We start from the raw sequence: 13,838 nt of genomic DNA, 5'->3' as shown, positions 1-13,838 counted from the left end.
ATAGCTCACACCAGTGTAGCCCATGGTATATAGCTCACTCCAATATAGCCTGTGCTATATAGCTCACTGCAGAGTAGCCCGTGCTATATAGCTCACTGCAGAGTAGCCCGTGCTATATAGCTCACTCCAGTGTAGGCTGTGCTTTAATAGCTCAGCCCAGTGTAGCCCATGCTATGTAGCTCAGCATATTCACAGTCGCATGCGCGCACACACGGTGGTCCTCATACTACCCTAGGTGCTGTCCTTCTGGGTTTGCTTATACTTTGGGGTGAGATCACCCGGCAGTATGTTTTCCTGAATGTGTCTCCATTACTAGTGTCATGTACAAGCACCCACATTCGTGACCCTGCTCCACACCTGCAGGGGAAAAGCTTCACAAGCAGTGAAGAAGTGCTGCAGGTGTCTCTTTTTCTCCTCTATCTCTTTCTCTCAATTTCTGTCTTATTATAAAAAAAAAGGCAAGAACAAAGGAAAGAAAAAAGGACAAATGTCCACTGGGTGTGGTGTATTCATGTGTCTCAGCAATAACCCTGGTGGCAGTTGAGAGAAAGAAAAAGTCTCCCTGGAGTCGGGCGGTAGCACAGCGGGTTAATCGCAGGTGGCGCAAAGAGCAAAGACCGGCATTAAGGATCCCGTTTCGAGCCCCCGGCTCCCCACCTACAGGGGGGTCGCTTCACAGGCGGTGAAGTAGGTCTGCAGGTGTCTGTCTTTCTCTCTCCCTCTCTGTCTTCCCCTCCTCTCTCCATTTCTCTCTGTCCTATCCAACAATGAACGACATAAACAATAACAATAATAACCACAAGGCTACAACAAGGGCAAGAAAAGGAAAAAAATGAAGCCATCCCTGAGCTATGAAGTGGCAACAAAAGAAGCTGACAGTATCTTTCCAGCCACAGTGCATGTCTGACGTCTCTCCCAGTAACTGCATAGACACTGCTTCTCACTTACGCAGATTTTTTTTCTTTATTGGGGATTAATGGTTTACAGTCAACAGAAAAATCAATAGTTTGTACATGCACAACATTTCCACATGACAGTACCACCCCCACTAGGTCCTCCTCTGCCATCATGCTGCAGGACCTGAACCCCCCCCCCCTCCACCCACCCCAGAGTCTTTGACTTTGGTGCAATGCCCCAACTCTGGTCCAAGTTGTGCTTAAGAGTGTTCCCTTCTGATGTTGTTTTTCAACTTCTGCCTGTGAGTGAGACCATCCGTCTTCATCCTTCTCTTTAGTGGTAAGTGTAAAAGCTGCTTTTTCTCACGTCCCATCAGCTTTCATTTTTCACTTACTTCTATCAAGTATGTTCTAGTTCTGGCAGTTGTATTCTGGAAACTGAGTAGGTGAGTTCCCATAGGAGTTGAGAAAACCACTGTTCTCAGGCTTGTAGTGGCTGAAGTAATTGTAGACCTCTGGCTACAGTGGGTGAATGTACATATATGTTAGGGCTTCCCATATCCTTCTGATAAATATTTGTTGGATCGAGACAGAAATTGAGAGGGATGAGGGAGATAAAGCTAGAGAGAAGGAGATACCTGCAGCCCTGCTTCACCACTTATGAAGCTTCCCTCTCCCCCCTGACAGATAGGGATTGACCTAACGTTTTAGTCAGGTATCACCTTTTTAAAAATATATTTATTTATTCCCTTTTGTTGCCCTTGTTGTTTTTTATTGTTGTAGTTATTATCGTTATCGATGTTGTCATTTTTGGATAGGACAGAGAGAAATGGAGAGAGGAGGGGAAGACAGAGAGGGGGAGAGAAAGACAGACACCTGTAGACCTGCTTCACCACCTGTGAAGCGACTCCCCTGCAGGTGGGGAGCTGGGGGCTCGAACTGGCATCCATAGGCAGGTCCATGCGCTTAACCTGCTGTGCTACCGCCCGACTCCCAGGTATCACCTTTTTTTAAATACCTGAATGCATACAGCAATAATTTTCTTTAGTGTAGTAATTCAAAACTGTTATCTGAATGTGATAGGAATGAGTTTATGTGTGTGACAAATACTTTTAAAGACACTTACTGGTTTTTAACTTGATAAGGCTGTGAGAAATTGAGAGAAAAGGGGAGATAGAGAGGGAGGGAGAGAGACACCTTCATCAGCGCTTCACCACTCATTAAGATTCCCGCCTGCAAGAGGGGACTAGGGGCTTGAACCCGGGTCCTTGTGCATGGGAACATATGTGCTGAGTCAGGACAAGCATCCTCTTAACGCTGCATTTTCTAAGTCATTGACGTCGATCTTTTGGGTTGTGATTAGCTCTGTTCGTTAGTCTTACTTGCTGTCTCCAAGATTTCATGGAAAGTCTCAGCTAAGGGCCAGCAAGACGGCCCCCCCGGAGAGCCCTCTACCACCTGCGCTGCGCAGGTTCGAGCCAGGCCCCCACCATGCCCGGGGAAGCGCTGCAGCTCAGGCGTCGCCCTCTCCCGGCTGGCACTGTCTGCCTGACAGTGGCGCCCGGACAGGAAGAGCCCGGGCTACGGCACCAGAGAGGCACTGAGCGTGGATTTTGTATCCTGTTCACTTCAGGCTCTAGCCAGAACCAGGTTGTGTTGCTGAGGTAATGCTGCTAGGATGATGCTTTGCATTGTGAGTGATCTCTGGAATGCGGAGAAACGTGATGCTTTTCTCTGTATCCTCAGAGAATACACGGAATCACGTGTGGCTTATCTTGATTTTTCCCCGGTGAAAACCTTATAAGGATAGAAATAATTCTAGCCTAGAATTGAGTTCAGTGTAAGGTACACTGAAGATTCTTATCTGTAAGTCTTGAAAACCACTGAGGTTCTTGATTACACTGAAATTGGATTAAGTAATGTGTATCTTCGTGATTGGAACCATGTCAGATACTAAATGGCAAACTGTTTCACGAATGTTGTGAATAATCTTACTTTAAATAAAATCTTGTTTTTCAGATTTTGGAATCGCTTTTTAAGGTATGTCCAACATTCTTCTCTCTGCTAGTCCCACATGGTGACCGATGTAACAGTGGGGAAGCTTCCACATTCTGAAGTAAAGACTGTCAAACTGGCTTCTATGTACATATAGCTAAACATTTTCTCTTACAACTGTTTGCTGTATTACACTTGTTCTGAGCCCTAGAGTAAGCTGTTTGACTCAAAGGCACTGATTAAGAAATGAAAGCATGCATGTGTGTTTATTTCACTGTAGATACTTGTCAGTAATTTTTTTTTCTGTTTCTTTTTTTGAAAAAGTGGTTTCAGCTGCAGGTGAATCAAATGGAAGAGGTAAATATAGCATCTCATTGTAAATTAAATTAGTGTATCTCATTTGAAAGCCAGCTTGAAGGGGAACTTTTGGGGGGATAACCATTGGTTTTAAAGTAATATTTTTGTTTTAATAGGGACAAAATAAACGGGCAAAGTGAAGTGTTTCCTGGTGGCTTACATGCCATACCCTGCATATACATGGTGCTCTGAGATTGACACATTCATTTTTTAAAATGGAGAAATAGAAACTAAATCATTATGCTTTCCCTAACTTATACAAAAGAGTAAGCAACAAGGTACTTGTTAACTTGCAAATGTTCTCCTATATTTAAAAAATTATGAATGATATGATACAACTTAATCACAAAATTATATATTGGTTTTCTTTAAGTTAAATGTTATTTTAATGATGGATTTTAATTCATCTGATTTTTAGTCCTTCACCACCAGTTAGAGAACTACTGGCCTCTATCTTTGAGGGCTTTTAATTATTTTGGAAAAGACAGTGTGTGCTGCTAACACAGCAGAGTGATGTTTACGTCGGCAGAGCAGCTCCAGTGCTTTACAGAGTGATTCTGGCTCTCCCTTTGCTACGCTGAGTTAAATGTGCTTGAAGCTTGACATCTGAAAAGAAGTACATTTATTGGGGTGTAAAATCAAAGAGCAAAGAGGGGAAGTTGCAGCTGTCTCCTGGTGCTGAGAGAGACAGAGAGACAGAGCAAGCTCGAGGACAAGCTCAGACTAAGCCTCCACAGTGTCCGCTCTCCCCTGTGGAGTTCCTGGGGGCTCGCATCTGCGCTGCCAGCGTGGTGAAGCAGGAGCCTCCCAGCTGAGCTATCTCCTGCGCCCCAGAAGGATTCCCGACTGAGGGGCAGTAAATGGATCCCTGTGCTGGCTGGCCACCACGCCTTAGCCTCCTGGAGCCCGGACTTCACCTGGAGTCTCCAAACTGCCCCAGTTTGCGTCTCTGTGCACAGACCTGGGCCCTGGGCCCTGGGGTAGCTTTGCTCCCAGCATGGTGGCCGCGTCCTGCGACACCCTCACCCCATCCAGCTCACTGCCACTGAGCCAGAGCCCGTGCTTCAAGCTTGCCATGCCGATGGGCTCTGCTTGCTGAAGCCTGTGTCTGTTACCAGATTCCTGCAGTTCTCTCACACCTGGGGGTGGGGTGGGGGGTTGGGGTGGTATCACGCCAGTGGAGATATAAAGAATTGGATGGCACAAGCTTGTGAAAACAAATTAGAAAGAAAAGTAGCCAGTCTGTTGCTAAGAGTTTGTGAAAACTGGCAGTTCTGAGGGTGGGGTGTGGGCACACAACTGTGGTGGTGGGAGGGATGGAACCTTAGATCACAATAAAGATAAATCAGGAGAACTCACAGTGCTGGGATGGAGCTGGACACCTCAGATGACAGTCACGGTAAATCAGGAGAACTCACAGTGCTGGGCTTTTCTTGGAGACCCTAAGGGCTGTGCTGTGGCTACTCCCCCCCTTTTCTCTCCCATCTTAAGCTTTGGAGGGGTCTGTGTGGGCGGTGCTTACTTTCGTCAGAACGCCCCCACCTTAATAGCTCTTCTACTTGTTTTTATCTTCACATATGGATTCTAAGTTTCTTTCACTGGCTTGGATTTTATTTATTTGTTGATTTATTTACTTATTACACTTAGCCTTGGTGAACTTTCAAAAAGGAGACTTAAAAATAATAAAATAATGAGGAAGGAGACTCAGTGCCTCGCAGGAGACTTAAAAATAATAAAACCGGGAGTTGGGCTGTAGCGCAGCGGGTTAAGCGCAGGTGGCGCAAAGCACAAGGACCGGCATAAGGATCCCGGTTCGAACCCCGGCTCCCCACCTGCAGGGGAGTCGCTTCACAGGTGGTGAAGCAGGTCTGCAGGTGTCTGTCTTTCTCTCCTCCTCTCTCTCTTCCCCTCCTCTCTCCATTTCTCTGTGTCCTATCCAACAACAATAATAACTAAAACAATAAAACAACAAGGGCAACAAAAGGGAATAAATAAATAAAATAAATATTAAAAAATAATAATAAACAATGAGGAAGGAGACTCAGTGCCTCGCATATCAGCTTAGCTGATGTCTTAGTTCTGTGGATCATCTGGCCACTCCAGTGCTACTGATCTTACCCTGACCTCTTCACTCTGTCTCAGCCTGTTTCAGAGAGCTTGAGGCACACAGATGGGTCTCAGTATTTCCATGACATGAACATTACCAGCTCCATAGCTGGGAGTTTGTACCAGAATGTTTTATCACTGTAAGAGTATTCCTAGGAAGGATTTTAGAGAAATAGTTGCTTTGGAACTGTCTTTTGAACATTGTGAATTGCTCTTAAATGATCACAGCACAGTAATTACTGCACTTGCTTATAGTTCTTATATGTTGAATGAATAAATGGGGCTTGGGGCAGTGGCACACCTGGTTGAGCACACAAGGACCTGGGTTCAAGCCCCCAGTCCCCACCTGCAGGGAAAGCTTCACAATTGGTAAAGCAGGGCTGCAGGTGTCTGTCTTTTTCCATCTGTTTCCCCTCAGTTTCTCTCTGTCTCTGTCCAATAAAAAAGTAAATATATGAATAAAATAAACAGAAGATTGGCTTGAGTTTTGCAATGTAAGTTCAACACTTACCTATAACTCCGCTGCTAGACCACTGCTAATAAGTTTACTTGCATTTGGTCATAGTCACAGATAAGAGTGATATAAAGTCATTGAAACGTGAGAGATAGAATCAGTTCCATTAAGGTTCAGGAACGAAGCGGGCATTTTTCTTCATAAATGAGTGACTGACTGATCATTCTAGATAAGTAAAGACCAAAGTTATCCAGAAGCAGACATGCCAGTACCTGACAAAACAGTCACCACAAGCATCGCACAGATCGTGAGGCAAGTGCAAAAACTGGAGGAGCTGAAAAACCGTCTGATGAAGGGCTCGCGGAGATCCACCAAAGTGGCGGCCAAGCCCAAGTGAGTGCGCACGCTCAGAATCGGGGTGGGGGGGAAGGTGGCTGTATGACTGGGCACGGGTGCGAGCGAATGCCAGGATACCAGGCCACACTCAGGCCTCTAGGTCGAATGGAGAGTTCAGTCAGCCTGTCTCTGCTTGAAATTCTGGAGTTTGAACTGGCCTGAATGCCGGCAGTCAGTAGCCGTATGTGAGCGCTGAACTAAGACAGGATGAGCAGCCTGCTTGGCTGCAGCCCGGAGCGCTGGTAGCTGGCAAGGAGTCTGCCATGCCAGACCTGCCTGAACTCTGTGCAGGAGCGGGTTTGGTCTTAGCAAGAGCGGAGTGATTTTGTTCTTGTACAGACACTTCCTCACCCCACCCCAGGAGAGTCTAGAGAGACAAAACAAGTTTTAGAGGGAAACCCCAGCAATCTTGAAGAACTCTGGGTCACTCTTCTTGGTAAACCAGAACGTAGAGTGAAAAATCTTGGCCTCTGAACTAGGAAAACTTGGATGTAGTGGGGACACTTGGATCCTAGGGTGACGGAGATCCTTAATTGCCAAAGGCAGGGTGAGTGGGTGCCATGAAGGACAGGAAGCATGACTGCACTTCTGGGGGGGAGGGTACACAGGCTCGTGTACTTGGAGGAGCTGAAACACTTGGAGGACTTGAAAGACGCAGCAGTGATCCTGCACTCACCTCGGTGGACACTTAGTGTGGCTGACAGCCAGGTGTGGCTTCAGTGCCTGCACAGCTGGTGTGCTGCCCAGTGCCCGGGTACTGCAGCTCTGTTGGGCTCTTGGTGTGGACAGCATGCCATCCTAGAGTGTGGGACTTTTCTACACCTCAGAGGACGTTTGTCTGCAGAAGTTTTCATTATTAACTTGTGGAAAAGGGATATCCCAGGCATCTATGAAGATGCTGCTTTGCATTCTAAACTGCAAGAGACGGTTGCCCCCTGCAGCTCCCTCCCCTAGGTGAAATGATCCCGTCAGAATTGATGAGGGAGTCCGTGTTCTCCAGTGACCTCGTCTTCTTTTTTACTTGCTGCTTGCTCACGGTTATTTGACATAGAATGATTTTCTATTATGTTAATGAGGTGCACAATAGTTATGCAGACAGTCTCATGCCTGAGGCTCCCAGGTTCCAGGTTCAATCCCCCACACCACCATAAGCCTGAGTTGAGCAGTGCTCTGAAAAAAAGAAAAAGTTCAGTTCTGTATTATGTTAGTGATTCATTGTGAGTTGAAACAACTAGTAGTTTATTAATTTAATCATTGAGGTATTACTCTGCCTGCAAGACTTACTTCCTCAGGATTGGAAACAAACAGCCACATACTCTGGTGTATTTCTGTCTGTGTGTGATAAACTGTAAATGTGTATTGTTTTTGAATGTTTGAATTAAGTAAACTCTGCCCCTCTTGTGTATTTATGTCTGTATGTAATAAACTGTAAATGTGTATTATTTTTGAATGTTTGAATTAAGTCAACTCTGCCCCTCTTGTGTATTTCTGTCTGTGTGTGATAAACTGTAAATGTGTATTATTTTTGAATGTTTGAATTAAGTCAACTCTGCCCCTCTTGCCCCTCTTGCCCTCTGCAAGCTGTGATAGAGGAACCCACAGAAGGAAAAGCAAGCGTTTCTTTTTCCTTGCTGCCAGGGCTTCGTTGGGGCTTCATGCCAGCATCTGTTTTGTTTTGTTTTCAGACAGAGAGTGAAAGACAGAGAAAGGGAGGGAGAGACAGGAAGAAGGAGAAACACCACAGCTCAGGAAGTGTCCCGTCTGTGCGGACTTAGCTGCTGGGGAAAGTCTGTGCTCTGCTAGGTGAGCCACCCCACCCTAGCAGCCGTCTCTTAGAGCAGAGCTCACAGAACGCCCTGACTCACGTGGGAAAATACAGATTGCACATGACTGTGTGAGACCCAGCGGAGGGCCTGTGAGAATCCTCCTGAGTGAAGGATCCATGGCTCTGGCGGAACTGTTGTGTTCAGAGAGGAATAGGCAGGCCGGGTGCCCGCAGCAGCTGAACGCACACTGTGGCTGCACGCGGAGCCAGTAGATCTGACCTCAGGGTCTGTGCGTAAAGCTTAAAGACTATGGCAGGGTGTCGAGCATACGTCTGGGTACTTAAGTGTCAGTAAGCTTCTATTCTTTGATAATGAACTGATGTTTATTTATTGAACATTTAATAGGGAGACTGAAAAGCCAGTAGAAGAAGCACCAACTTTTGAAAATATGAAGCAGAAAATTGAAGGTGATGACATTTCCTGTGTAACACTTGACAGGCTCTTAAAGCTCACTGAGCGAGGGCTGGGAAGGGTGTACCTGGTGGGAGTGTGCACGTCACCAAGCGCAAGGGTCTGGGTTCAAGTCCCTGCCCCCCACCCACAAGGGGGACTCTTCACAAACTGAAGCAGGTCTGCACCTGTCTCTCTCTCTCTCTCTCTCTCCCTTTCTGTCCCACCCAACCCCCCAATTTCTTTTTGTCCTATCAAATTAGGGGGAAAAGAAAAGGGAGAAATGGCCACCAGGAGTGGTGGATGCTTAATGCTGTCACTGAACCACAGACCTAGTGGCAAAAATCAAATCAAATCAGTATTTTGAGACTTAGAAATTAAAAATATACCAGGGCAGTGGTTCAGGGGCAGAGGTCACACCTCAGTATACCTGAGGCCCTGGGTTCGATCTTTAGCCTCACCTGAGACTCTGGGTTCGATCGTTAGCCTCGCAGGTGCCAGGGTGCCACCTGTGTTAGCAGACAAGCCCCCCCCCCCCATGAACAGAAATATAACCACAAATTACGCAGTAGCAAATGAGAAAGATTCAACAGTGAATTTGGTATTTTCAATGAAACTCGCTATGTTCCAGATTCTAGGAGGGAGCAAAACAAAGGCAGCTGGGTTGCTGCCTTCATAAGTCTGTGGCATATTATCACACATTTAAATATAGCGTCATCCACGGCAAAGGCGAGTGGCAGTGAGTCCACAGAGAGAAGCCTTACCTAATTCCTCTGGACGCCAGGAGAATGGCGCACCGGTGTAAAGGGTCGGTGTGCTTTAGGCAAGTGAAGACAGGAGATGCTTGGTGTTTTGAGGCAGTGATGTAGCAGGAACAAGCCGGCACAGGTACCAAGTTCCTGCTGGCGTGGTGTTAGCATGGGAAGCCACACACAGGGCTCAGGTAGAGAGACTTCAGTGTGAGGGGTTAGGTGAGGTGCTAAGGAACATTTTTCCTCCACGTGTATTAGAGAATCACTGCAGGGTTTTTGGTGTTTTTTTTTTGCTAGGGAAGTGAAATTGTTGAGTTTAATTTTAGAGATCCTGCCTGCCACAACGTGCAAGTTGGACTTGAGGAATGGGGGTGGTGAAGGAGTTACTGCCGTCTGTAGAGCGCAGCCCGGGTGAAAGGGGAGGAAAAGGGACACGCTGAACAGGTACACTGAGTAGGCAGTGAGGCCAGGTGACAGTGACATTCCGAGCACCTAGGAGAAAAGCACGTTTTGCTGCAGGAATGATTGATTAGCTCATGTCACTTGCTGACACAGTCTTCTGTCTTACCACTTGCTGGCTGAGTGGAAGGGTCCACCGTGGGACTGACTTTCTGCCTGTTCTTAGAGGGATTAAAATGAAATGTAACAAATTTTATATGCAAGTTGCTATTGGAAACTTACAACGATTTCACTATCGTTCTAGATTTTATAAACACCCACTTAGTGCCACAAGACGCGGACGCTTCTGTAATGGAATCACGTAAGTTTCTACTCACTCAAGCGCCACCATCTCACACCCGTGCCTTGGGTCCATTCGAGTTGATTTTGTGCAGAGTGAGATGTGGTTCTGCTTTATTCTTCTGCATTTCTCAACACCCCCCCACCAAAAAAAAAAAGCATTTCTTATGAAGACCCTTTTCTTAAATGTTCTGGACCACTGTCATAAGCCAACTCTCAGTCGGGGTGAGGCCTTGCTTCTGCATCTTCAGATCTGCCCCACTCACCTGTCTGTTTCGTCCCAGTGCCGTGTGCCTCTGATTGCTACAGCCCTGTAGTGGCGCTGAGGACCAGTGATATGTGATGCCCCCGATCCTTGTCTTTTTCTCAGGATATTCTGGTGATGCACTCTCTCCCTCCACCTCCATGTTTTCCAGATAGTAACAGAAATACCAGTTGGTGCTGTGTAATTCTATATCATATCCACACCGTTTTTTTTTTTTTTAAATTAAGCCCTATGCTAGCAGAAGATTAATCTTAGTGCTGATTGAACCATATCATGTTTTGGTTCCATCAAGCATCTGAAGTCCCCCACCTTGTGTGGTGTGCGCTCCTGTGGCGACAGGGACTGTGCTCCTGGGACCTGTCTCCTGACCCTCCTTGAGGTCTTTGTACATGTCATCCCGCATATCTAGGGACCATCTTTGGCACAGACTGACTGACTTTGTGACAAGATCGATTGGAGAGTCCTGGCCTACTGCTCTCTCTCATGCCTGCTTTTTAAGGAGGTGTCTTGGGGGACCTTCCGGGTCTTTAGCGTTTGTTTCTCCACAGATCATTAGCTACGCAGTCATTTTTGCCTTTGGCCGCTGAGTGAGTTTGCGGTCTCTTCTCTCATTTGCTGTGGTAAACTTGGTTTGTAGTCATATATGTTTTAGGAGTGCAAGTCAGCACTTGGAGTGTTGGGTACCGTCCTGTACCTGCCACCAGAGTTGTCTAGAAATATGTTTCCCACATCCATCGAGTGTCCTGGGCCCTTGTTGTCACTCCCCACCTTGCGGTGGTTATTCCATCTCTCTTGCTAGCATCCCAAGGGTCTGTTTCATTTTGTCTGCTTCACTTCTGCATTTACGTTCCACTCACGAGTGAAATAATCCAGCCTTTTGTACGTTTCTGTAGTTTGCGGACGCCCTCCAGTGCTGTCATCTGTTACAGACAGCAAAATCGCCCACAGGCGTGTCAATCACGTTGGGAAGATGCTCTCATTACTTATTACTAACTAGGGAAGCGAAGTCAGAGCCACAGTGAAAATCACCTGGTACTTGAGAGAGGGTCCTGTGTGAGGAAGACCGGTAGGAACACATGCTTGTGAAGTCAGAGTGAAGAGAAGTCCCTTCCCACTGGGTGGAACGCACATGGGTGCTGCTATTTTGCTGTCCTTATGCTGGTCAGGCTCTCACAAGCAGGTGGTGGACCACAGCAGCACTCACCACGGCTAACGCCTTTCAATGTTCCCTTTCTCATACTAGGACCTACTTATTCAATGACTTCTCAGCTGAACAGTGTGTTGAAGTTATTTGAAAGGCAGTCAGATATGTTGGAAAGGTAAGCTTTTAGAGTCACCATTTTGAGTTATTCTTCTTAAATGTCATTTATAAGAAGAGCATATACTTATTTTAGAAAAAATATAGAATAAAAGGAAGAATGAAGACCACTGTTTAGCAATTACTCTTGCATAGTTCTCTGAGAGAAATACTACAGTGCAATTAGAAGTGATTTAAAAAACAAGGCTTGAGATAGATCTACATAGATGGATGTAAATAGGTCTCAGCAACTGTTAGGTGGAAAACTACCTTGGGAACAATGAATGCAGTGACCTCACTGTGATTACAAGGTAGACTGAGTCTAACTATTTCTGACAAGGAGAGGTGTTTGGGTAAGTAGGCAAGGTGCGCTTAAATCTTACATGCATTACAGTTTTTACAGATAAAGACATACGCATATCACAAAAATAAAATGCAAAAATACCATACACCGTAGTTTGTATGTTTGTTTGTTTTTCCAGAGCCATGAAAGACCAAGACTTGCTAGAGGCAGTAAGTACGGCCCTCTCAGTTTGAAGGTACATTTAGCCCTTGCTGAGCTTGGTTGATGGAGCCCTGCCACTGTCAGCATGTGGAACCATCAACAAAGAACCAAGGCTTCTTAGTAATCAGGAGACTTGGGTGCATGTGTGAGCTGGAGAGCATCACCTACTCTTGGTCCATTATACTGCTGCCACACAGAAAACACCAACTTCAGGAGTAATTTGGACTAAAATAGCCACCTTCTAAACTCCCGTTGCTTGTCACTGCTGGTCTTTGCCTTCTAGACCCATCAGTGTCACTGTACAGACTAACACTGATGTCTGACTAGTTTCATGAGTTAATTGTAAACTTTTTATTTAGTAATTAACTATTCAGATCACCTCCCTATACTGAAATGTTTAATTTTCAGTGTCATAAAATTATGATGTATATTTTTAGAAATACAAACAGATGGAAAACGATTTCCAAGTGTTAGCAGAGGAGAAACTGGTGCTGGAGAATGAGCTCCAGAAGCTGAAGGACACAGAGGTCAGTTCAGCTCAAGTGTCTGCAGCGGCACCCAGAGCGTGAGCCTGTGTGGGGGGAAGCCAGAGTGTCTGCAGCGGCACCCAGAGTGTGAGTCTGTGTGGGGGAAGCCGGAGTGTCTGCAGCAGCACGCAGAGCGTGAGCCTGTGTGGGGGAAGCTGAGGGCACTAAGTGCCTCGTGGTGCATTTCACTGGGAGTGTGTGTCACACGTGCCGGCTGCCGTCTTCAAGGATGAAATACTGTTCTACTTGACCACGTCAGCCATCAGAACAAATGGATGCTATGACAGAGAAGGAAAACAGACATTCTGAGAGAGACTTCTAGGCCACATGTTTCATTCTACTAAAAGTGGGTCAATTTGGGTTAAAGTGACTTTATGAAGTTGACATTTTGCACTGTGGTTGTGTGCGCCAGTTTGCTCTGCTAATACAGTGAATAGAAATGCCAAGGAGGAAATGGTTTGCTCCTTTTTTTCTGTCTCGACATTTTCAGCCGACATAGAGTGAAATGAATTAGTAACTATTTTATTCACACATGAAAGCGGTGCTTGCTTGCACGTGGAGTCCTTGATACGTGGCTGTGACACCACATGACTGTCTTGTGGAGAACTTCGCTACTTGCTTGATTTTATCTCTCCTCCCTCTTTTCTCCTTTCTTCTCTTCTCTTCTCTTCTCTTCTCTTCTCTTCTCTCCTCTTCTCTTCTCTTCGCTTTTTTCTTTCTCTCTTGCCATCAGGGCTATCACTGGAGCTAATCCACCGCTTCTAATGGACATTTTTCCTCTTCCCCCCCTTTTTATTTGATAAGACAGAAACTGAAGGGGGAGGTGAGTATATATAGAGAAAGAAAGACACCTTCAGATCTGCTTTACAGCTTGTGAAGCATCCCCCCCCCCCCCCCGCAGATGGGAAGTGGGGCTTGAACCCAGGCCCTCCTGAATGGTGACGTGTGTGTTCAGCCTGGTGCGCCACTGCCTGGCCCCTCTGTGCATTCTCATCTCAGTCCTGAGCATCATTACTATTGTGCTTCATTAAATGCTCGCTTCTTTTTTCTTTTCCTTTTTTTTTTATTGTTGTAGTTATTGTTGCTGTCGTTGTTGTTGGATAGGACAGAGAGGAATGGAGAGAGGAGGGGAAGACAGAGAGGGGGAGAGAAAGACAGACACCTGCAGACCTGCTTCACCGCCTGTGAAGCGACTCCCCTGCAGGTGGGGAGCCGGGGTTCGAACCGGGATCCTTATGCCGGTCCTTGTGCTTTGCGCCATCTGCACTTAACCCGCTGCGCTACAGCCTGACTCCCTCTTTTCCTTTTTTAACCAGAGCACACTGAGCTTTGGT

The 13,838-nt window shown here is 46.3% G+C and overlaps 1 protein-coding gene across 2 annotated transcripts in view; it reads left to right on the top strand.

The window, feature by feature from the left end:
* CCDC7 (coiled-coil domain containing 7) overlaps positions 1-13,838 on the top strand; it is a 164,907-nt gene that overhangs the window by 22,284 nt on the left and 128,785 nt on the right. For both annotated transcript variants that reach the window (XM_060192496.1, XM_060192497.1), the window contains exons 5-12: positions 2,916-2,936; positions 3,216-3,248; positions 6,038-6,201; positions 8,376-8,437; positions 9,876-9,932; positions 11,419-11,494; positions 11,955-11,985; positions 12,415-12,504. In XM_060192496.1, coding sequence (XP_060048479.1) covers positions 2,916-2,936; positions 3,216-3,248; positions 6,038-6,201; positions 8,376-8,437; positions 9,876-9,932; positions 11,419-11,494; positions 11,955-11,985; positions 12,415-12,504 — 534 coding nt within the window. The remainder of the gene's footprint in view (positions 1-2,915; positions 2,937-3,215; positions 3,249-6,037; positions 6,202-8,375; positions 8,438-9,875; positions 9,933-11,418; positions 11,495-11,954; positions 11,986-12,414; positions 12,505-13,838) is intronic.

Source organism: Erinaceus europaeus, chromosome 6 (genome assembly GCF_950295315.1).
Source record: "Erinaceus europaeus chromosome 6, mEriEur2.1, whole genome shotgun sequence".
Classification (NCBI taxonomy): domain Eukaryota; kingdom Metazoa; phylum Chordata; class Mammalia; order Eulipotyphla; family Erinaceidae; genus Erinaceus; species Erinaceus europaeus.
The sequence above is the reverse complement of the archived record's forward strand: the minus strand, read 5'-3'. Positions and strand labels throughout refer to the sequence as shown.